This window comes from Lycorma delicatula, chromosome 12 (genome assembly GCF_047948215.1).
Source record: "Lycorma delicatula isolate Av1 chromosome 12, ASM4794821v1, whole genome shotgun sequence".
NCBI lineage: Eukaryota > Metazoa > Arthropoda > Insecta > Hemiptera > Fulgoridae > Lycorma > Lycorma delicatula.
Genome location: NC_134466.1, coordinates 7,294,150 through 7,320,603, shown reverse-complemented (window position 1 = coordinate 7,320,603; position 26,454 = coordinate 7,294,150). Strand labels below are relative to the sequence as shown.

General features: G+C 35.7%; 1 protein-coding gene across 1 annotated transcript in view; it reads right to left on the bottom strand.

Annotated features, from left to right (window-relative positions):
- Nucleotides 1-6,074: 6,074 nt before the first annotated feature.
- The window catches only part of LOC142333346 (circadian clock-controlled protein daywake-like), a 32,808-nt gene continuing 12,428 nt past the window's right edge, over nucleotides 6,075-26,454 (bottom strand). Inside the window, exons 4-6 of the mRNA XM_075380368.1 lie at nucleotides 22,250-22,383; nucleotides 10,775-10,924; nucleotides 6,075-6,226 (exon numbers count right to left, since the gene is read on the bottom strand). Of these exons, the coding sequence (XP_075236483.1) occupies nucleotides 6,075-6,226; nucleotides 10,775-10,924; nucleotides 22,250-22,383 (436 nt within the window). The remainder of the gene's footprint in view (nucleotides 6,227-10,774; nucleotides 10,925-22,249; nucleotides 22,384-26,454) is intronic.

Sequence of the window (26,454 nt, the reverse complement as noted above, 5' to 3'; positions counted from 1 at the left end):
TAAAGAAAACTAAAACAAAACTAATAACACATAAAATATCACTAAAACCTTACTTAAAACTAATATAACAGTTGGAATCTTAACAATAAGACAAAAAATATAAAATTTAAATAAACATAAGTAGAATTTAAAAGTCTGAGAGGGGTGTGAAGGGTGGCCCCTTCACGGATAACAAAAATTAAATTTCTAACCTGTTAATAATTAAAATAAAATAATAAAAAACTTCAGCTCTGGAATAAAATATAAAACACAAATAAATACAAGAATTACTTTAAAAATTGATGTTGTCACGTGGCAAATATTAAATTTCATGAAACATATTTATACTATGTAAAAAGAAAATCTGATGTTCTACGGTTGGGTAGTTCTTCAGTCATATCAAGTGTATGAAGTGATGGAGAGGGAGATTTTGAACAATGGGAAGTTGCAGACAACAACCCAGGGGGTGTGATTGTGTGAGCTTCTTTAACAGGGAAGATGGCTTACCGCCAGCTGTATTTACTCCTTTCCACAAAGATAAACTTTAGGAATAGGAACTTTCAAAGGGATCCCACTGTTGATTTCACTAACTGCAACTACTGACTTTGTTCCTTAGCTCTGAAATAATGGCTGTAAGCGAAGCAACTTGATCAGATAACATTTGAACAAGTTTTTTTTAGCTCATTGCAGGATTCGCACTGTTGTTCACCTACATTTGTAGAGGCTTCTCTTGATGTTGGGCGGCAAAAAAGACATCTGCTTTATAATCAGGTTACCAGAGTTTAGCGTTTTCTTACATTCTCTTCAAGCGGCTGGAAAAGAAGATTTTTAGAATTGTTGCTCTTCTTTAAAAGTTTTGCAATTTCGGGAGTGAGCTATATGTGATTCACTACAGTTTGCACATTTTTCATTTTCTTGGCATTTTGTTTCATTGTGATCTTCTTTAGCACATCAAGTACGTATTTCAGTTTTTGAGCAAGATGTTGTAGTCTGGACATATACATGACATTTGAAACATCGCTGTCGGTTGGGAATGAAAAGTTGTACTCAAACTGGTAGGTAACCAACTTTTATTTTCTCCGGCAGTACTGGACGGTTGAAAGTAAATATAAGGAAAGGCTAGGTACTTCTATTCTGCTCTGCCGTTTCATTATTCGCTTAATTTCCTGGGGATGAAAATCAAATCGGCTAATTTGCAACGAGTTACTCACTAGATCAACCCGGGCTAACATTTCTCAACCTGGGGTCGTGTAATTAGCCAACAACTTTACGTGTAAACAATAATGAAATCATTTTATGAGGAAAAAATCATTTATTATAAAGATTTTATTGACTCTCATAAGTAAATAAGTAAACAAAATAAATTAATGAGATGGTTGCTTTTGTTTTTCGATTATTAGTTTCTACGTGCAAGGATCTATGTAAGAAATACACAAAAGCAAGTTGCTTTGAAGTGATAAAAGACGATGCCTATATTTAGTTTAAAGCACAACCATGAACGAAAAACCATTTTAATAGACGTAAAATGTGGCGAAAAGGATTAATATTTTCAACGTTTCTGTGATTAAATCTTCTCCATATTCACTTCAACGAGCAAGCCAAAACATATCAAAATCTTCAGACGTGAATTGTAGTTGTAACGTTTTGTCGGTAGACATTTCGATATGCTGGTTGTGAATCTCAATTGGTAACTTAACAGTTGCAAAGTTTTCACTAAATGGATTCAGTACCCATCTCTTCGTGAATTATTTTTATCTTCTGGGAAACAATCTGCCAACTGAATTTTTGGCTCACACAAATGCATCTTGATGCTATCTAAACTGTGGTGAATAATAGTGTCTTCTTCATCCAAATTTTTCTCGATATAAATGGAAGTGAGTGGAAACATAACAAAATATTTTCTTTAAGGCGAATAATCCAAGTATCAAACTTCTTAATGAAAGCGTGAACTTCGTTATTAATAAAATGTTTTTATCACGTCCTAGTAAATTCACATTCACATTGTTTAAATGCGAAAATTTATCAACTAAGAAAGCCAACAGCAACTTACATTCATTATTTTGTAAAAAGATTGAGAATGGAGTTTGTTTATTCTGGAAAAATATTTATAATTAATTCATCTCTCGATTTCAATAACGAGGTTATAACACTTTCCCCCGCGACGACCATCTGACTTCTGTATGGAAAAGAGGAAATTTTTTCTTTTCGCCCTTTATCGGATAGTTTACAAAACAGCCTATTCCGTAACGATTGACTTTTAATAAAATTAACAATTTTTGTAGTTTTACAAAGAATCTATTTGAGATTTTCCGTGATATTAACATTAATTGATTTGCACAACAACATATATTCATTGAGTGAACTGTCCCTCTAGCCTCACAAAACATAAGAACTGAGAAATGTTTGCTACATCTGTTGACTAATCAAACTGAATACTAAAAAATTCACTTGCTGAATTATCTGATCGCCAACATTGGCAGCCACGTTATCGATTCGCCTTGATACTCTGTCGTTATAAAGCAGAATTTTTTTGCTTCTCTGCCCATTAAAAACACTGACATCAATTGCAGCAGGGAGTGATAAGTTTTCTGAGATTGTATAGGGTTTGGGCATTTTAGGTACACTTAATGCTACGAGATAAGATGCTTCAAGAGTACTTCGATCAGTAAGGCTTGATTTACAAATAGAAACTTGTTGATTTCTCAAAGTATGTAATTTTCTTTTGAAAAATCGCAAGGGTTTGCTTTTATGATCAGGATGTTTAGTTTTCAATTATCAAATTAATTTTGATGGCTTCATTCTTACATTGTGAGAGGACTTGAAAGCAAATAATCCACTGTGGCTTTCCATCCAATGAGGTAAAACCATAATTAAGTAACTGTCTTTGTACAATCTTGTCTTTTTACCAATAGATTCATTGGATGTAGATGGCTCACTTCATTTTTTTCACAAACTTATCCATTTTGCATAAGAATCTATTTGAAAAAAAAGAGTTACACCAATTACCCGATAAACTGAAACCTCAATTATTATTATTTTCAATGGAACTATGGTTTTAAAACTTAAATAAAGGTACCAGACACACGCTTCTCATTTGAAACTAAACTGACATTCTGCAAACCTTTACACCTCTTTTATACTGTTGGGAGCACGATGTGTTCAAAGGTATCATACTCATCTTCGAACATGACACTCTCACGGTGAATATTATGCAAGCAAACCAAATTACAACGAGCTCTTACACATCAAGTTGGAACCTGCCCAACTTGTCAAGTTAGTTTCACTGGGTTGCCAGCCTCCTTGGTGCAAGTGGTAGTGTCTTGGTCTTTCATCTGGAGGTCCCAGTTTATAATCCCAGTCAGGCAAAAAAATAAAAAAAAAGATTGGTGTTAGGGTGGCAAAATATTATTTTTTTTTTTTTTTTACTGTTTGGGGTCATGGAGCTAAAAAGGTTGAGAATCACTGCCCTAGGGAGTCAGGATGTGACCCACCGAGTTGGTCTAGTGGTGAACGCATCTTCCCGAATCAGCTGATTTGGAAGTCGAGAGTTCCAGCGTTCAAGTCCTAGTAAAGCCAGTTATTTTTACACGGATTTGAATACTAGATCGTGGATACCGGTGTTCTTTGGTGGTCGGGTTTCAATTAACCGCACATCTCAGGTACGGTCAAACTGAGAATGTACAAGACTACACTTCATTTACACTCGTACATATCATCCTCATTCATCCTCTGAAGAATTATCTAAACGGTAGTTACCGGTGGCTAAACAGGAAAAAGGAAGGGAAGGGGTCAGGATGTATCCAATGTGTAGGAAATCACATTGCCAACTAAACTAATGGTTGTATTTAGCATACCAATAAATAGAAATAAACATTCTATTTATGACCGTCTAAGCTTAACAGAGAGCCAATCATAAATATTGTTTTAATTTAAATTCAACTAATAAAATTAAACAATTAGTAATATGAAACAAACTTTTGTACCCTTAAATTGATGTAACAATTGCTAAAATGTAAGATGAATGAAGAAAAAAGATTGTATGATTTAAATTTTAAAAACTTGCCAGATCACATAATTAAATAAAAAATATTCTGAGTGATGTGTTTTTCCTTTCCAAACTAGGTTTTATTTGTTACCTGAAAGGATGTCTCTGGTGAAATAAACAATTTTGCAAAAACTCACTTTAAATTCTATATTTGCTTTCATTTTATTCTTTTGAACTCTAATAAAATTCAACCACAGGGTTTTAATCATATAAAAACTCACAGCAAGGAAGGGGAACATTTTTTATTTTAGATTTAAAAATGTTTCCATAAAACGGTTTACAATTTTATTTGCTTCAATTTTCCTTACTCGGATTCTTTCACTAAAATACATCCTTAATTAACTGTTGCCAGTCGGTTATAACAGTTACCAAAAGAGGGATTCCACGTTCAAAATAAAAATAAAACTTCCAGGGTAAGTTATTTCAAATTGTATTATCAGACATACAAAAGATCTTCAATCATGAAATTACTATCCGGGTAAAATTTATTGTTTTTATCGGATAGCAATTTCATAATTGAAGTTTTTTGTTAAAACAATTTATTCTATTTCTGGTTAATCCTGCATAAACAGAAAAATAGACCAAAATCAAGATAATAGGTACAAATTGAAATAAATAAACCAGATACGCTTTTGTTTCAGTTTTTAATGAAATTAAAAAATAAGATACAATTACCTATTACACCGTAGACACTTTTGTAATAGTCCATATATTATTTTGTTAATATCATTAAATTCTCTTCTTTTAATGTTTACTGCTAATCTAGTAATGTAATTATCTATATAAATATATATATGTAAAAAGCATCTTAAAAGTTTGGTAAAAAAAAGGGTAAAAGACTCACTCTGTATTCAGTTCAGTGATTCTTGAATTTTAAGCGAACACTGGTACAAGTAATGAATATTTTAATTTATTATATAAATATAAAGAAGGTAAGGTGTTTGAAAATATTGTGCGCATGATGGGACTAAAATATTTTGACATATTTATATTTGTTTACATTATGACAATATAATGTTTTTTTCTTTTTCAAAATGTAGAATACATTGCAAAAAAAAATGTTCCAATTTAGCGCTTAATAAATATACAGCCTATGACAGTCATAAAGGAGTAGACTTTTAAAGAGAGTAGGAATTTTTCATTTTGATTTGGTAATTCAGATTGCTCCAGACAAACCAATTTACAGCAGATGGACAACTCTGTATATAACAGTTTAATTTTTTAATCTGGAATCCGCTATTTAATCGCACACATTTCACTTCACTTACATCACTCGTTCAATGATTTGGAACTAAGAGAGCAATTGCTATCTGTTCTACACTGATTTCTGTAATATCAGATTACTTTTTTCTTATTTCTTTTATCGATTATATTTATATATCTGTAACATAGAAAGCCGATAATTGTTCTGAACGACCCAAAAATACGTCTCTTTTTGTTAATACTGCGGGTCCTATTCCAAGGGGGCTCAACTATGAAATGGTTAAGAGCGGTTTACAAATCCGATGTACAGTCGCAACTTCTAGTTCCTTCAATCACGTTTCGTCGCTTAATGAGCAGCAGTTGTAAGTACAGATCCACAGATTCCTGTTTCTTTGCCTTTTTCTGTCGGCTGATACTGTAGAATAACCCGTTTGGAGATACGAATGCGGGTCTCATCTTTATTTTACAAAACAGTTTATTTTGCTATAGAATAAAATAATAATTTATTTCACGCACGTGCGCGCACACACACACATATATATACATAAAATTTATTAATATTACTATGTCTCTTTAATAAAATAAATATGGTTACTTCTATTTCATAAGAAATGTTTTCCATTTTATTTGAAGAAAGTAATAAATAAATGGCGGTAACTAGATCATAGCGGTCTTAAACTTTGCATATTCTGTTAAAGCCGCACAAAAAAGGGTATTATAAACGCGATTAATTTTATCTTAAAGTATGCCGATATAATTATAATATATTCTTTTTACAAATTACATCTTTATGTGTACATGAATATAAATATATATAATAAAGTTTACAACAATGTCATTCATTTTTTTACGGAGGTAAAAGCTCATTTAATGAAAATTTTTGATAAATTTTATTACTGAAATTTTTAAACATATCAGCAATTGTTTCTTCTAAAACCGGTTTCACTTCTTTTGCGATATTTCTCCAATTATCATTCAGAAATAGATTCATCGCATCTCCTGTAAATTATAAAAATAGTATATTGTACTTTGTATGCAAAAATAATTATTATTTATGTTGTATTTGATATATAAATAAACATAATTTTTTGTTGTAATTTAGTTTTTACCGAAACCCTGAGTTAATTGGATATCTTTTTTTTTAGTTATTTAATTTTTTCTGCGGTTACCACACCAATCTGTTACGATTATTTCATTGGAAATTTTACCAATGTCCATGCTGAGGATGGATAAATGCTTTCTTTCTTAACGTGATCTGACGGGGGGCAGTAGAATCTATATACAATCTGTACAGGGAATATTGACTGACTATCTTTACTATACCTTTAATGACTAAACTGCCTGTTAGGTAAAACTTGATAAGCAATTAACCATCCAAAATATTTAAAATATGTAATATATAATATATATATTAATATATGTTTTCATGTGCATTAATATATATATATATATTTATATATATATATTAAAAAAGGTAATATAAGCTAATGTATATATCATGTGTAATAAAGAAAATATCGATAATTTTAAGTTTATCAAAAGAATTTGCTTATTCTTCTTTATTAGCATTGTTTCCTTCAAAGATACTCCCCCCTCCCAAAGAGATGTACCACATTTATGCCAGCATTTCTTCCAATCACTTTGTTATATTTTTCACTTTCTTATAATTTTCACACCCCCTGCTTCTTGCTAGAATTTCCTCATCACCTTCTTTACATATATATTGAATATATACTATTTACAAAGAAGTATACGCTTTTCATTTAGTATCACTTGCCCGTTCCACCATTGATTCTATTGAAACTACAATGAAGGTTCTAAAAATGTTCTGTGAAAATTTCAACCTTCTAGGATTTATACAAACAAATAAAAACATCGATTTCAGATAAACCGCTCGTTACAAAATAGCTGGTAAAAATTATTAAAAGCAGATGAAATACAAAATGAAAACAACTCCTAAAATCATGAGAAATTTTTATACGAATTAATAAAATACTTTACTCAAATAGAAATCCATCAACAGCAACACACTGGTAACATCGTTTAATAAATCCTGTGTATGCATTCGTAGAGAAATGTCTCGGAATTCATATAATTTCTCCTTCAGTAACCCTCTAACTCTTCATTACTGTTAAGGCTACGGGAGTGTTTACGTTCCTTTAAATAACCCCGCAAGAGAAAGTCAAAGACAGTAAGGTTTGGCGACCTTGATGGCCATCCAAAAAATTTCAACGTTTGCAAAACGAGGTACGACTCCATCTTGCTGAAAGATAGTATATCTCATTTCTGGAACGGTAAAATGAGGCATTACGTGTCGATTTAACACTTCTAGGTACCTGCTTGCACTCGCTTTGTCGTCTGATATATCGTAGGACAATACATCATCGGCAGTAACAGCTGCCCATACAGTAATGACTTTTGATTTAAGTCGCTTCTATTCAAGAATATGAGAGTTTTTGTTGTTATCGTAACATTAAGGTAGACAGTAGCTTCATCTGAGAATACAACACGTTCATGCCGATCTGGATCGATTCATGACGCTTAATAATATGCGCAAAACAAAATTCAACTCCCCTATCCGGGTCATCTTCCAAAAGATTATGAACTAGGTGGCTTTTAAACAATTTTACCTTATTCCTTTTTGCTATTCTTCGGACGGGTTATTTTGACACACCGGTACTTAAAGAAACTTTCCTCACCGAATTAGATTTACCTGGAGATTGCAATAATGAAGCGCACATCATTTCCTCTTTTTTTTCATCAGTAGATCGGCTGTATTTTTTACTCTGTCAGTTTCCAACAACAAACACTTCCGCTTAAAATTTTGATTGATGGATCAACATCAGGTAATTCAACTCTAAAATATTGTATGGACTCTGTTAAATTGTAAAATGCAACGGCTCATGCGTCACACTTAACATTTTGTTCGGTTGTAAATCTCATTTTAACAATTAAATGTTTACGCAGGAAAGTGAAGCGAGATTTTATTCGTTAACTTATTTTATTCGATTTGAACAGCTGTTTAACAATCTGGTTTTAATGATTTTTACCGGCTATGTCGTAACGAATAAAAAGTGTGATTTTTCTGAAGTTTATGTTTTTATTTAAAAGCCGCCGTTTTGTTTCTATAAATCCTAGAAGGTTGAAATTTTCTACAGAACATCTTCAGAACCTTCACTAAAAGGTCCGCAAAGTTTCAATAGAACGGTCGGGGAACGGGTGAGCGATACTAAATCAAAAGCTTATACCTCTTCTTGGGACACACGGTATAACAACCTTGTGGTAAGCTGAACCTAAATTTGAACCAGGTGATTGAATCCCCTTTCATTACTTTGATATCTTCAATAAATAATGATTGAAAACCATAGCAGTAACTGGTTTTCTTTAAAATTACATTTATCTATTTTTTTTTATACAAAAGAAAAAAATTTTCCCTCACACATTTACAGTAATCTTATTTTGGTGATATGATTTTATGCAGTAATAAAAATGTGTCAGATCAAGAATTGAATTCATGATAGAAAACAGCGTGGAATTAGAGATATTTGTTTTACCAAAATTGAATTCATTATAACAATTTTTAATTAAAAAGAAAACAAAAAAAAAAATACTGCATTACATTAATGAATTCCAGTAAGTAGGAACTAGTGAATGTGTATGGTTACCAGATACAAATTTTCAGTATCGGTTAATAATTTGAGTGCGCTATCGCTTATTCAAAAATGTTTATTCATATCTTCACCCGAGTTCAATTCAGCTGCGGTGATTTGGACTTAAAAATATTAAATTCTACTAAAAGGTCATAAAAGTTAGTGAAATATAATACGATCAAGGAACTCGGTTAAAAATTTAAGTATACATTTGTATATAATTACATTGTAAGGGGTTATTATAACCAAATGCTTGTAGGTAATTTCTTAGAACAACAAGCATCCTATGCCAGGTCTATTAAGATAAGGAAAGAATACAGTGGTTTTCCATCAGCTTCTTTACTAAGCTGATTATCTTATTGCACATCAGCCTACCAAGTCCATAGAAATGCAGATCTATGTGTCAGTCGTACGACTAACACCTTCAGAAAATTTACTATAAGAACCGGTCGTTTAGCAAACATCATTACTTTCAGAGAAAACAACTCCGTCTGGAATCCTTGTTCTACAAATATTTTGTACGAGTCGCAGTGAAAAGACAAACAATAGATTAATATACCCGTTTCTATGAGAAATAATGAATTCTATACAATCTTCCTGCGGTAGCTCGCGTATAAGCACTGTGGAATTGCAGCACCCCTATTTCTGCTTGATATTCTCATTAACATTTAATATAACAGGTCCTTTTTTTTATTCTTTCTTTATACTCGGACAAAATATAATCCTTAAGCTTAATGTCAGTAGCTATCCCCCGATTTATGAAAAAGAACAAAAATCTTTGTACGGAACCGCGCGCTTCACAGTTCCAGCGGCGTGGTGTTTGGCTGTTGTGCGCGTATAGGAATCTGCACGCGAGGGAGAGAGAGCACTATCGCTACCGCAGTGCCGACCCTGGCGTGCTGTTCGAAGGTAGATTTGTTTTACTCCGCGTGTATACGGAACGTTCCTTGTTCGTTCCCTTTTCTAGTTTAGTCGGCGGATGGAATATGAAAGTTGTTTAGTTGGTTTTTCAGTAGCGATCAGAAGATGGCGGAAAGCAAGGGCTCTTTGATCGCCAAATCTGTCCAAAAACACGATGGAAGGTCGGAAGAGACGGTCAATAGTAAAACGTAATTACGTATTTGTTTCTGTATACGTAGAAATTTAAATTAAGCACAATTTTTAAGCGGATATTTTATTAAGTTATTATCTAATAATACTAAGAAATATTACCCGAATTGACATTTTATTATTTGTTCGGTTAACCGAATACGATTTTAAGCACAATGCGGTTAAAAATGGTGTACCGTATACTCGAATGCGATAAAGTGTAGAATTATATTATTATCCTGCTTCCGGCTATTCTATTTGATTCTTTTTTTCGGTTCTTTTATTTTACAGAAAACTTAACCGCGGCCTTGAAAAGGCCCAGAAAAAACTTTCTGGAGCAGCATTCCCCACTAATTTTAGCTACGAGCAGCCCTGCAACCTTCCAATTAAAATGTTAAATTTTGATCCGAGCTTTTAATTTTCAACGTGAAGGTCGATCAAATATTCCTTGGACTTTTGTTTCTCTTCTGAACAAAGAACCTTGATTTTTGCGTAACACTCTTTAAACATACCTGACAGGGATAAAAAGATTACCCGTTACCCGCTTGCGGGTAGAAAATGTTTTGAAATTATGTAAATAACAATTTTCTCTTCGTTTAAGGAAGTAGTCGTTTGTAACAAAAGTATGTTTCTTATTTCACCGACTTCCTTTTACGTTAAAATAGAGGTTTATTTTCATTTCTATTACGATAAAATGCTTTAATATGTAGTTGAAAAATCAGTACGACCAAGGGGAGGAAAGATTCAAACCTGATTCTTCAACATACTCGTGTAAAAATAAATTGAAAAAAACAAAAGAGTTTCTTACCTAATTCCTTATCACCGTCAAATAAGTTGCCCATATAAACGCTTGCGTTGCCGATTATAAAATCTATAAATATATCGCTTACATTAAAAAATGTTTTTCCATCTTTAAGAAATTTATCTCCTTGTATCAAACAAGTCGCTTCAATATCGGCTGAAACATACACATTATTTTTTTTATTACTCAAAGATTATGAAATACTTATTAGAAAGAGTGTGGGACAAGGAAACGGGAAATTTTGAAGTGACCCTCTCAAAGTTAAAAAAAATGAATTTACTAGTTTTATTGATGAAAACAAAAAGCAAATTACATGCCATTAAGTGTGCCGACTCAAAAAATTCAATTTCTAAAAACAATGTCGATAAATACGAACGTATGCATTCCTGGAAGGGAATGCTGAGGTTTTGATCGGCACTTTGAAACACTTCTACGGGAACGGGTATCGATTTCTTCTCGAATCCTCGTTTTCAATTCGGCCATTGTCGTCGGGCGAGCGGTGAACACATTACTTTTGAGGTAGCACCACGACAAAAAATTGTACAACGACAAATCTGGTGATCTTGGGGGCTGTGAATGTCACCAACCCGTGAAATTAAGCGGTTACCAAAGAGCTGTTGAACGGCTGCCACTGACGCAGTGACAGTATGGGCCGTGGCTCTACCTTGCTGAAACCAACAATTATGAAGATAGGAACGTTTTAATGCTGTTCTGCTACAAAAGTTTCGACCGCATCAACACATCGTTCAGACATTATTGACGTTGCATTCCCTCTCTCATCCTCAAAGAAGTACGGCCCAATCACACCTCGCGTCTATACGGCACACCAAACTATATCCTTTCGGCTATGTAATGGTCGTTCTTGCGATTGACGAAGGGTTTCAGCCGCCCAGTATCTACGTTGATATGGAAATGAGCCTCATCCGACGTGAAAAGTTTGTCAACAAAATCGGTGTCGTCATTAATCTTTTCAATCATTTTACCATAGAATTGTCGCTCCACGTAGTATGATGGTTCAGTTCCTGTACGACTTGAATTTTGTGAGGGTGAAACTTCAAATCATTGTCGAGTATTCGGCAGACGGTTATTCGGTTTAGGTTTAATGCTGCTGCGTGTTTCCTTGCCGATCATTGTGAGCTCCTTCCAACTGAGGCCAGAATCGCTTTAATGTTTGCTGGGGTTCGTCGACCCCGTGGTGGTTTCTTTTTTACGGCTAAACTCGTCTCCTCGAATTCTCAACCCGTGTCTTAATGGCGCGGCAATATGGAACGCGACCATAACGTCCTAAATTGTATCGATGTCGGGATTCCCGTTGAGCAGCAGTCATAATGTCACCGTTTTTGTAAAATGCCTTCACGGCAAATGCAAGTTCTGTACCGATCCGTTGCTTCGTGATTACTAAACGGCAGGTAGTTGTGCACAGAAGGATGTCGCTCCCGCCTTTCAACCGGCTCCTCAGGGCTGCCACTACTACTTTCAAGATTTCCCGTCTCCCTGTGCCGTTGTGTATATGCAATAAAGTATTCTAATTTCATACAGACGGTTTTTTCCTTAAATAAAATGATGTGAAATTAGTGTAATAAAATTAGGTTCCGCAATCAAATTCAACTCTTTTTATTTTAATACCGCACCGTTATGTTTTATCTACGGTATTTATATAAAAAATAATTCCCTGAATTCATCTAATATGAACAAACAATAATCGAAGTCGCTTAGACGTGTTATTTGAAATAATAAATAATTTTGATTAAATCGCAGAACTTATTAACAAAACAATAATAATTATGTCTATGTGAAGTCTAGGTACGGCATTATAAAACACAATAAGCCACAAACTGTGATATACAAAAACAGATGATGTGTTTTAGCGTAAAGATTAACCAATCTGTCTTTTTGAACTATCTTTAATTAAAAATATCTGGTCGCTGATGGCACGTCATGTTTCCAAGCATAATTCAGAAATTATCTTTGATATTTTAGAAGTTTCTGTAATACAACTTTAAGATTTGTTTTTATTTTTTTAGATAGGAAGCCGTTATATGAATCCAAAAAAAAATACTATGTAACTGTAAACCGTACGGTAAGTCACGCAGATATCATTTCTTCCGCTCAAAAAAACTGTAATATAAAATTTCTGTAATATAAATAAAACATCTATAACAAAAAATGCACGTCCATAAACAAAAAAATAAGACATTATCACTCGGTTATCTGACCAGAAATACTTTCGGATGCGAAACCGTATTTGGACCGTACCAGACAAAGTTTACCGACAAACTGGAAAAGATTGAAAGACAGATTCTACGACGATGCATCGGGAAAAACATTAAAAAAGACGGGATTTGGAGAATTATTCTAAACTAAGGGATTTACAAAACGACCATCCCGGTAACTAATTAATTTAGAGAAAAGAGAATTTCCTTTCTAGGACATATTTTCAGAACGGAAGAGACCAAACTTATCAGACGGATAATCGAACTTTTCTGGAACAAGAAAAGCAGACCGAACCGGTTATACGAAGTACAGAAAGACATGGAGGAATTAGACGTAACCCGTGAAAACCTAACTAAACGAAAACCGGAAACTATGAGAAATTAAAAAATAAAGAAACAAGATTCCTATCAAAACCCAAGAAAACAATAAGCCGGGTGTATTCTGAACAAGAAAAGGCAAAAAGATCTGAAACCCTAAGAAATTACTGGCAAAAAAGAAAAGCTGAAAAACAACAAATCAGCAAGAAAAGAAAGAACTTGCCAAAAAAATGAACTAAAGTGATTCATATGGTCTTAAAAGTAAAAAAAAATAAATAAATAAATAAAACTGTTTTTAACGAAACGATACTGACAAGTAAGTATGTAAGACAATACATTTCTATTATCAAAATCTGTTTTTAATTTAGAATTGTGTTTAAAAAAATATATGTAATAAACAATAAAGTAGTATGAAATTCTTGCATTCAATAGTCATTTTGCTTTTTATGAAAGTAATGATTCTTTGACGATTGAATGTAAGGGTATGTTTTCTGGATGAATATGTGTTTCTTGTTAAATTTACAAGCCGAAAGAGTATATTTACTGCAAAATACATAGAGTAACACGGGTTTGAGATGCAACAATCAAATAACAATTGAATATAAGGGTCTCTTTTCACGGGTTTATTCGAATACATTAAAGAACGGCTACTTTCAATGACGAATGTGTGGTCACGTTAAATTTACATGTTGAAACAGTTAATTTACTAAAAGATTCACAGTAAAAACTATGTTTTAACTGCGAACAGCATGATTAATTAAAAATTTATACATATCTTTCATTAAATAAAAAAAAAAGGGCGTACCTCGAAAACGGTACGTCCTAGAGCATTTTTAACGCGGCTTTGAAAGGCTCAATCACTTACAACTTCCTGGAACGATAGCCGCTAGTTTCATGGGTCTAGGTCCAACCAATCTCGAGATACGCCCATTTCTCACAATATTTTTTGTATTTGATGATGAAATAAAATAAAAATATGTTTTTATTATCTACTAACCACTCGGTTAACAGTTTTGATCGCTTTTAAATTTATAAGAATGTTTTGAAAAAAAAAATCGGGCATCATTACTTTCAGCAAAAGCGGGATGATAGGTGGTAAAGGTTGTAGTTTGTTTATGTTTGTGAGGTTTATAAATTGACTGATTCACCATATTCAGCCTATAAAAACAAATATCCCTTATACTCGATTGATTGTTCACGACAAGATGAATCGATAAAAATGTGTGTTATCGATTTAAAAAATAATATTGAAGTCGAAGAGAATTTTAAACCCGATACAATCGCGTATTGTTAATTAATATATGAAAATATAGTGGCTTACTCACCGTTAACCGGCAAAGTAATAAAACAACTTTCATAAATACCGTATTTATTCGAGTACCTTCCGCCCCCGAATAAGCCCCGGACCGAAAATCCCCCAAAAAATATAATCCAGTATATATCGGTATTTTAAAGTGCAACAGATATGATAAAAAAATACGTAAATATTCAGAAAGTAAAGCGTTTAATTCGTTCACTTAAATTACACTATTAATATTACATTAATAATTAATTACCGTAAGTGCTAGTTTAGTTCAGAATCAGTACGCCAGTAAAACGAAAAGAAAGTATCATGTTGAAAAGGATCATTTCAATACGCTTTTTAATATGGGATTTTATTTTTAATTAATCACTGTCAATGTCTGAAGAAGAGTTACCGGTAGCCTCCACGTCGCTCTGCCAAATGTGATCGTCCACTACCATCAAGTTCATAAGATATTCCGAATTTTTTAAACTTTTTCCTTACTAATTCCGTGGAAATACCTTCCCAAGCGTCATTTATCCAAACACAAATCTGGTTAAAATCTGGGCGTTTGATTGTTCATGTAGGCGTGAGGAAGAAATTTTCATCAGTCATCCGTTTACTGTACAGTTGTTTTCGAACGGTTTATTAATGTAGACATCTAGCGGTTGCAATTGAGATGTCAATCCGCCTGGAATTATTACTTGGTCTGTCATACCCTTTTTTTAAATGTCTTTCACTGTATCGGTCGTATGCCCCCGAAAACTATCCGTTACTAGCATACCGGTATTTTCTTTTATTAAGTAAATTTCCTGATCGTTTTTGCCATACACACCTGATCCGATCTAAAATTAAGGTTTCTTCCGTCCAACCTGATTCCTGTGCTCTGATAATAACTCCATTTACCTGTACGGTAGGAAGAGTTTTTCTTTTAAAAACAATGTACGGAGGTAATTTTGATCCATCAGAAGTAACGCAAAACATAACACTACACCTTTGTTTTTCATTACCACAAGTGCGAATCGCAACGCTTTTTTCACCTTTTTTGTTTACGATTTTGTCAAATGGCATTTCAAAATATACGGGGGTTTGATCAGCGTTTCCTATTTGAGAAGGATAATAGCCTTTATCTTTTCTATGATTTATTATGTATTTGTGAAAATGTAATATTTTTGTTCATAACCGTCTGGAAGTCGTGGAGAAACAGAAAAATGTAAGTAGGACGAACGAATCTCAAGCGCTTGCATATCTACGCATAACTAAATAAGAAAGGAAACCGATGAGTAAAATTAAATTTAATGTTGGCGATCATATTCGCATAAGCAAATATATAAAATAATTCGAAAAAAGGTTATTTGCCGAATCGGACGAATGATAAATCTAAAATACACACTGTTCACTCGGAATCACGTCCTGTTACGTATGAATCGATCGATTCGCGAAACGAACTCATATAAGGACGTTTTTATCAACACGAATTACAAAAAAATTAAACACAAGGATGTATATCAAATTGAGAAAATATATATCAAACGAAAAGGCCACAAAGCCTATGTAAAACGGTTAGGTTTTGATAAGAGTCGCAATTCCTGGATAGATTTGGGGGGATTTAACACTAATTTTTTTTTTTTGTTAAAACATACGTTACTGATATAAATCTTTACTGTATACGTGTCTAGATAATAACATGGCGCTTTTTGAATTAATTGAAAAATTTGGTCAAATCTTCCTAATATTTATCGAATCAGTAGAGTCTATAAAAGTTTATCGACTTGTAATTGTCGCGAACAAGTTATTTTAAATTTAAATATTTCATTTAATATATAGGGACGTAATGAAGGAAGTACAACAGAAAACAAAGTTCTGAACGGATTCGACAAACGAACTAAACATAGAACCCCGTTACCAAACATTTAGATATATTGCATGCGGTAAAGTAGATATTGGTTTTAATCTTTTGGTTCAAGCAAACGGTGTACGCTTTCAGAACTTGTACATTTTCTCCAACTCTCTTCACCGACCTTTATATAGAATGTTATCGAATTTGATGATATTAAATCCAGAATCGGGTTACTACGAATATAGTGAAAACGATCAGGTTCCACAACCGGAAGCGACTGAAACCCATTCGATAATGATTTTCGATGATGTAATCGAAGGAAAACAAGGCAGTATCGGTGCTTGTTTTGCAAGAGGTCGTCACATAAAATTAATTGTTTTTATTTAGCGCAAACTTATGCTAAAATACCAAAACAAGTCGTACGGGATAATAGTAATTTTTTAATTCTGTTCAGACAAGACGGTTTAAATTTACAACACATTTCCGATGAACACGTAAACGTTTACAAGTCCTTTGATGATTTTAAATCTGTATGCGATCGCCTTTGGAACGCGAATCGGTATGGTTTTCTAGTTACCGATAAAGAGAGTGATAAAAACACAGGTAGTTATAGAAACGGTATCGATAAATTTATCATCATCGATTGAACGCAGCGTTCAACGCAGTGTTGCACGATGAACTAACGCAGCGTTGAACGTTTTCGCGAACAGACTATCAGTTGAATTTTATTTTTTTCCATTCTAGCACAACGTATAAGAAGGGGGATTCCATCTTTGGCTCTTGTGGTGAAAGGTTGTGTTCTATTGTGCTCTGTATTCTGAGTTGTGTGCAGTCCAGACCGGTCTTCAACAGTGCTTCTACCTGCGTCACCAGACAATGTAAGAAGGTGTTGTTAGGACATCCGCCGGGCGGCCAGCTACCTGGATTCCAGGCCAGTCAGTTAAGAAACGGATAATCCTTTCTTTCAATTTTATTCTTTTATAACAATGTAAAGTGAACTTTTATAGTCATTTATATTACATTAGGTTCATAGCCTATCATTATAGGACTATTGTGTTATACTTAAAATAATTTTATTTTAAATTGTTCGACAGGAAACGTTAACTTTTAATTTAATCTGTTTCCAGGTTATATCTTGTTTGATTTTTCTTGTCAGTGTTTTTATTTTACAGGAAGTGTAGATCTAAGAAGTGTTAAATTAAGACTAATTTTAATTTTACTGTTTTATTTTTCCTTAATGGAAGGAAAAGTAAGACCTCCCCCACCTCATTGTTCCTCGCCGGAATTGTCCGATGGTGGAGCGGGTCTGGCGCCGCTTTCTTCTCCTCTTTCGTCGGGACTCCGTGCCTCCTATGGAGACGGAGCCCGTTGCGGGCTGCAGCAGCCGTCACCCCGCAGGCTGATGATGGTGGCCGATCACAACCTGCTACCGTCAGGCGGGAGAAAATCCCGCCGATAATGCTGGACTGTCCGAAGGAGTGGCCAGCATTAGCGCGCGACATAAAGTCGAGGATTGGGAGGCGCCTGGTTGCCAAAAGCACCGGGCTATCAATAAGGTTGCAGCGAGGCCGACTACCGGGCGGTGCAGAGTTTTCTGCACTCAAAGGGAGTCGCTTTTCAGCTCCCGAAGGGCAGGGAGCTGTAGTTATACGGGGGATCCCCTATGGGGCTACCCCGGAGGAAGTAAGGGAGGAACTGACCTCCCTTGGCTTTGAGGTGACTTCAGTTAAGAAGCTCCTCACAAGGGACGGTCAGGAAACCCCGACCTGCCTAGTGGCCCTTAAGAGGACCCCTATGGCCCGTACCATTTATGAACTTAGCAGTATTTTTTACTGCAAAGTCGCAGTGACTGCTTTTGTGTCACGAGGGGTCCGCCACAGATGCCAGAAATTTGGGCACTCTTCAAATTACTGTCAGAGGGTCCAGCAATGTGTCAAGTGTGGTGGGGACCACGACACTGCCACTTGTGTTAAGCCGCGTGAGGAACCAGCCTCATGCGTGAACTGTAAGGGGCCGCATCCGGCAAATTATAGGGGCTGCCCCTATTATAAGGAGCAAGTCAACAGGGTGAAGGGAATTAAAAAACCCGCGACTGTTGACGTCCGCAGCTGGGCCCGCGTTGCCGGTGGGGGAAAAGCAGTCCTCAAACCGAAGGTGCCGGCACCTGTGGCTAAGGCGGTAGTGAAAAAAGGGGAGGTACCCTCCCCAACACCCGCCAAGCCAAAACCACCAAAAAGGTGGTAAAACAAAAGGCTGCGGGCAAGCCGGCCCCGGCGGGGAAGGCCAAGCCTTCTTCGACGGGAAAGGCAAAGCCTGCTCCGGCTGGGAAGGCTGTTAAGAACACCGCGGCCCCTGAGGCCCCGCGCCCCACCAAAAAAGCGGCAAACCGAAACCGGCCACCCCGACGGAGAGTACCGGCATGGACTTCCTGTCACAAATGACAGTGAGAGATGTCCTGCCAGATATTATGTTGGTTTTGCCACGCCTCCTCCAGGCAAAATCTCTGAAGGACTGTATTCAGTCCTTAATAGAGTGCCTCTTGGCTATACTGTCTAGGCATGGTTAGGCCTACCCTCAGACTCTTGCAGTGGAACGCCAACTCAGTAGTAGGCCGGACGGAGGAACTATGCCGTCTGGCCGACGATCTACTGGTAGACGTGATACTGTTGTCTGAGACACGCTTGAACCCAAACAAGCAACTGACCCTTCGGAACTATTTCACATATAGGACGGATAGGCCAGTACGACCCGGATACCGCACCGCCGGTGGAACCGCGGTTTTAGTCCATAGACGCCACATGCATACGCGCGTTGTTCTTCAAACAAACGTGTGTGCATGTGGAGCATCTAGGCACGGTGTATCGGCTGGTTTCGGCTTATAACAAGCCAAACGATGCGGTAACCGGCGCAGATCTTGAAAAGGAGCATATATATTATTCAAAGATAAATTAGTTTTATTGACAATCTACATCTATCCTACTATGTAAAGAGAAAGAGGAATAAACAAAAAAACTACTCGATCAATCGCAATCAAATTTTTACTAGTGTTTCTTGGCTTAACTGAGAAGGTTTTTACATATATTTCATCTGCAAAAAAATGCATATATATATGTATATATATACAAGTTTAAAACTTCACGAGTTCCGTTTTTAAAAAAACATGAAATTTATTTATACAATTAAAATCGTTACAATTATTATGCATGTAATTGCTTAAGAATTAACTGTTAATGTCATTACGCGTACATGCAAACGATTAATTTCATAGGACGATGTAATATCGAACCAGTCTACTAAGACAAGACTTTACCCCATGAGTACTGTACAAAGACTAACTAAATTGTTCTCATGCTGGACAAAGGGGCAGCTGCATTGAATTTCCTCACACGGTAGATTTCGAAGTACATGAAACACACGTGACCGATGGAATTCAATGCGTCAAAATGTTTTATATATATATGAAATAGTGCAGATTTGTCGGTTGAAGTACAAACTTTAATGAATTGAATAAACTTTGAACTGCGAGTCCCATCACTGTGTGAGCCGGGTTTGAACTGAAAAATTCAAATCAATCGAATGAATAATATTACAAAAATAATAGATTTCAATTTACGTTAAGTAAAATAATATTAAATAAATTTAAATAATTTCTGTTTATGAAGAACGGGATTCCCGTGAGGACTGCGTGAGAGGAAAGAGAGCGGTAAGGTATGCGAATACCTAGTAGGAAACTAGACCGATCATCATCATCAACCGGTAACAAACGTGGTGCCCCTGGAGTGTTATTTTGGGAGCTGCAATGGGGTGCTCTTATCTGCAAACAATCGTCCGATTTTCAAAATTCAAACGGGGTATTTGTTAGTAGGTTGAAGGCGTGCATGTATCAGGTACACTCTCGATCAAACAGATCATGGTTATTTGGAAATGTATATATATATATATATACACGAGGGTTATTTTTTTTCAAGGTCCGATCGGTCGCAAAATAAAAACCCGCGCAAACATCGGATGAACCTTTGCGCATATGTGCTGCGCAGCGTCTCTATTATGGCCTTCAATCACGCCGCGTCACTTCGTTTAGTTCTGAACACGCAGCTAGCACGTAAATATGTCCAAAACAATAGCATCTCCCAAGTTTGAAGTGCGTGCGCTAATTCGATTTCTTCAAGCCGATGGGTGAAATGAAGCTGGAATTCATCGACGAATAAGTAATGTGTACGATGAAACTTCAATGAGCGACAGCAAAGTGCGACAACGGTGCAGGAACTTTAAAGCAGGACGTACAGTTGTTCATGATGCAGGCGGTCAGGGAAGGAACCGAGTGTCAACCGATGATCTCGTTGAGCGAGTGGATGAGGCGATTCGAGAAAATCGTCGGTTCACAATTTCCGTATTGAGCGATTAGTTTCCTGAAATTTGAAGGTCGGTTCTCTACACCTTTGCGAGTGAGAGACTTCAGTACCGCAAACTGTGTGCGAGATAGGTTCCCAAGATGCTGTCCGACCATCACAAAACAGCGAGAATGGACGCCTCCCTAACGTTTCTCCAGCGCTAACACAATGAAGGAGAAGATTTTTTGAACAAAACTGTCACAGGGGACGAGACACGGGTCCATTTCGAAAGTGAAGAAACAAAACAACAATCCAAACGGCGGATGCAATCTCATTCTCCCAGTAAACCGAAGAAGTTCAAGCGAACCTTCTCCAACAGAAAGCGTATGGCTACTGTGTTCTGGGACCGGAATGGAGTTCTCTTGGTGGAATTCATGGATCGTGGCACGACTATCACTGCAGCCTCGCACTGCGTGACTCTTCAACGTCTACGAATGGCGATTCAGAATATGCGGAGAGGAATGTTGTCATCAGGTATTGTCATGCTCGCATGACAATCGCTCGCTATAACTGCATTGTCATGCGAGCATGACAATGCAGTTATAGCTGCACACTGCAGCTATGACTGCAGCGTTTTCGTTGGGGATCACTCACCATACAGCCCGGACTTGGCTCCATCCGATTCTCACCTCTTTGCTCACATGAAACGCCGGCTAAGAGGACAACATTTTTGCACAGACATCGAGCTGCAGACCGGCGTAGAAACACGGCTGAAAACACAGGCGGCTCCGTTCTGTGACGAGGGTATTGGAAAGTTGGTAGAGAAATAGCGTAACTATTTAAGTACTTGTTACAAATAATTTTTTTTTATTTTCACTGCGGTTTTAATTTAGTGACCGATCGGACCTTGAAAAAAATAATCCTCGTATATATAAAGTTTTTCTGTTTGTTTGTTGTCGCATCAGGCGAAAACCGACCGATTTGCGGGATAGATTGGTGTTATTCCAGAGAAAGTTTTAAGCCATCAGCCGAGACCCTAGCTATCTCGAAGATGAGGATATTAAAAAATATTCATTCGTTATTTCTTTGACCCAAGGAGGGTGAAGTTGCAAATTAAAAATATTCATTAAGGAAAAAATAGATTAATCCTTTTACTTCGTTATTATATTTCTGCCACCGCGGCGAAGAAAAAAGTTATGAATATTTCGTCGTCAAAGGTGAGTGTACCTTAGTTACCGTAGTTATTATTCTATCTTTTGTAACTTAGTTTCTTCTTCGCCCGAACGCTATAATCATTATTATTCTCACAACCGTGAGGATAACGTACAGTACGAAGGTCCACGGGGTGGAGCCCTCTGGATAGATGGGAATGACGACCGAAGCAAGCTCTGCGGGTGTCCAGGGTGTCGGCCGTGCCTTCTTAACTATTCGTTAATCTACATTTTATAACGATTTGTATAATAATTTATATTAATTCATTAAAACTTTATAACTTACAATAATTTCCGGAGCTTGGTCCGCTTCCTTCTATCGGTAACATTAAAATTCTTCCTTTAATCGAATACGTGCTTGTCATTTGAAGTTCGGGAATAAATAATTTCAGACGAATCCTGTTTTTTTCTAGGTCGATTCTAAAAAAAATTAAAAATTACGATAACTAAGCTTTAATCAAATAGTTCACAAAAGTACAATATCTCCCAACCGTCATGCAAGAAATATTATTATTTTTGTCATTGTGTACGCCCACTGTCATATTAAGAAATTTCTTAAAATTAGTTTGCATTTTCTAAATATAAAGAAATTAATTTTTAATTATTTTTCACCAGAGTTTTGTTAGGTTTTAACTAATTGTACATTCTTTGTATGAAGCGCTGGTATTTAATACTCGTGTTTTGTTAATAATTTGTTTGTAAATTGAAAACAATGTTAACTAATTTAATAGTTTAAATTTACGTACGCATATTATATAGCTTACTGTTCCGCTTAGCTTTTGCTTGCTATAGCTAATAAAATACGCAGAATTTTTTTACTGCAAAAAGGATGTTTGCAGTACTGGTGATCGTAAATTATAAAGTTCCAATTTACGTATTAATAAAAAAAATAACAAAGCAACGTACTTACATGCAAATTTTATTATCGAACAGGGCATTTCAAACGGTCTTCTTTGCTGCACTTTACCTTCAAAGAAGTTCCACGTGAACGCCTTTTGCGGCACGTAAATTGTCAAGAGATATTCGATTTCACGCCGCTCATTACGAAGAATATCTCGAGTCATTCCGTTAATTACACTTTCGAGTCTTCTTTTTAGTTCATCGATGTCGACAACCTTCGTCGCTTAAACTCTGTATTTGACAAACCTCCAAAGAAAGAAATCGAGCGGCGTAACGTTACGGAAACGGTTCAACAAGGCGATCCGATGTCGAGGAAATTGTTCATGGAGGTAGTTCCTATCAAGTAAACCCCGTCGTATCGGTGCGCTATCTAGCGGGAAGTAAACGTCAGGTTACCGATGCCCAATCTGCGGTACCGCAAACTCGCGTAACACGTCACAATAAGTAGCGCTAGTAAGCGTCGGCTCGGCGAAGAAGAACGGTCCGATTACTTCATAAGAACACCAAACGTTAATTTTCGTAACCGAACGGCACGAGGGTTCTCGCTACCCGAAATCCGACAGTCGTGAGGCTGACATAGAAGATAGCTTTGTCAGAAAAGATTACTTTTTCTACAAACGCGTTATCTTCGTTCACTTTATCAAGAATGTCCGCGGCAAAATTGTAACGGCGTGTTTTATTATCATCTTTGACGGTACGCACCCACTGAATTTTGTACGCGTGAGGTTTTAGGCGCCTGTATAGAATCTTCACGATTATCGATCGCGGTATTCCCGGTTCTAAACTCTCACGACTAGTCGATTTCCTCGGGCTTCTATGAAACGTTTCTTACACGGTCCACAACTTCCTCGTGAACGGAAGGTCTGCCGGCAACTTTTTTGTACAGTACGCTTTTTGTATCCTTAAATTGCTGTCGTCAACGTTTATTAGAGTCTTTATTAGGAGGATCTCGACCGTACTGTAAACGAAAACGTTTACGAAACGGTTATAACAGATCCGCTTTCTGGACAAAAACTATGTCGGCTACACAGACGGTTCAGTCGTAGTCAGAATTATTGAAAAGAGCTTCTCCAGTCGCACGATTTCAGGGGACGTATTTACATTTTGATATAAATTACAATACATTTATGTTAAATATAATGTATTGTAATGTTTAAAATATATTGTAATGTTAAATATAATATAATGTTTAAATACCCGATTTAAACCCGTTATACAATAAATCACGTCTCGCTTCTATTGCTGAGTGTACACGCACTGATGTTGACAGCGCCAATCCGGTTACGGAATGAAATGCGCATGCGCTAAGATCGCTGACCTCTAAAGAACGCCTTAAAGCAAACTGTCCGTAGCCTCGCGCCGAGTGTCTGTCTAAATTGAGTTGCCAAAATCGAACAGCCGAAGTATCCGCCATCGCTTTCTCCCGCACGGCAGCCATTGTTCGACTGACGATCCCCCTATAGTTATATCGGTCCGGCGTGTTCGTTCGCGGTCATCGGTAACTCCAGCCGAATAATTTACGTTCATTCTGTAAAATAAAAAAGATCTCTTTGGCGTGTTACGCTGTAGGGTTCTTAGCTGTTATCCTTTATCTAACCTTTTTAATTAAATACAAGATATGAGAAATTCTTATCGTTTTATTCATCGGATAAGCAATTCAAAAGTAAGATCTACGCGACTTTGTAATTTACCGCGCACGATCTGATTAAAGCCGGTTAATATTTAGTCTAATTTATCTATAATTGACGGTTTAAAAATAAAATTTAAAAAAACGTTTTTTTCTTATTTTCTATCGATGAAGGAGCCCGAGTCAATAAATTAGCTAATGTAATCGCTAAGGAAATAACGGATGAACAACTTAAAACCGAACCGCTACACACTAATCACGGTTACGACATGTAAGATTATACGAATGAAATGAAAACGTAAATTATATTAAATACTGTATTTTAATTAGCGAAAGTTTACATATTTTTGCAAAAATGTTCAAAATGAACGCCTTGCGCAGCGACATGCGTATTACTAATATTAGCAACAGCAACGATAGCACTGTTAAAGGTGACATTCAACTATAATTTGAGCCGGCTTGGTTCGATTAAAGTGGCTTACCCAACTCAAACTAGTATAAGTACAAATTTCATATCGCGTGTAACGTATACCATTACTCTTCATGAAATGACGGTTTGGCAGGGGAGAGTAATAAGATTAATGACTTTTGATGCAGTATATATACACCAGTCATCTGAGGATTACAGAATGCCTCCTAGATAAATTCCGTATAATATTTAGTCGTATTATTCTTAAACAACCGACCGGATGAATTATTATTGCCCAAAAGTCACGATAAATAAAACGATGTAGTGCTGATAAACAACTTAAGTGAACTCGCAGATACAGAATAGCATACCGCTCGTGTAAATTTTGTACTTAACACGTAAAAATTAAGATCTCAATACTAAATTTGACAGACACAACAAATTATATGAATTAATATACCAAAGATTGAACGCGATATTTGATCGCATGTTTAAGGGACTTAATAACCTTTTTATAACGGACACGGTTAACGATTGCCCTGTTGAAAATGCCGGTAATAAAAGTAATCTAACTTCTGTATCTATACTATTGTATAAAGAGGAAGAGGATTTTTATTTATTCCTGATAAACTAAAAAACTACTCGATCGATCGCAACCAAATTTTTACCCCTGTTTCTTGACACAAATTTCATCTCGAAAATATATATTCAGAGTGTTTTTAAAACGGTGAGCCGGCTATACTTTTTTGGATCCTATTTGTAAAACTAAACAAAAAATATCCTTAGGAAAAATGGCGATTTCTCCTTCGTTCATCTCCTGTCAACTGTTTTGTTATTATTATATAAAAATTTATATCTCATGTTCGGATGGAGGAGTCACATTCATATTTCGTAAGCGTCTTTTTAATAACGTTTCAAAATTAGTAAAAAATCAAGACTTACCTTCGCAAATTACAAAATAGCGGCCAGTTTTATTTTTCAATCCGTCATATCTCCATAAATATATGTTTTATCAAAATATATGTTTTGCTAAAATATTAAGCCTTTTATTTTGAACAAAATAACATTTTATTTTTTAAAATCGGTTTACAAATAGCCGAGTTACGGAAGAAAGTTTATGCTGTAATTTTGGGTCTGTTTTCATGTCCTCCACTTTATGTTCAATTCGATTAAATATTAATTGTTTTATTTATTTTTAATTCTAATGTTGTAAATTAATATCAAATTAAGTAGTAGTTTTCTCACGATAAAATTTAACATTACATAATAATAAAACAATCGATATTAATTTGCACTTAAATAGTTTTACACGGCGACTGTTACAGCTGATCATGTTAACAATATAAAAATGAAGTTTCTTTCAACAATAATGGTGTTTAAAAATATCTCAATCAGCGTATCTGAAGCGATGAGAATCCTTATGGTATCTTCCAAAGTAACCATCAACAAAGATATTCCCTGAACATACGGGCAGCTATTTTTAATAACTGTCTTTTGGGGTTTGTCATTCTACCGAATCATTTAAATGTAAAAATTATCTTGCTCATTTAACCGA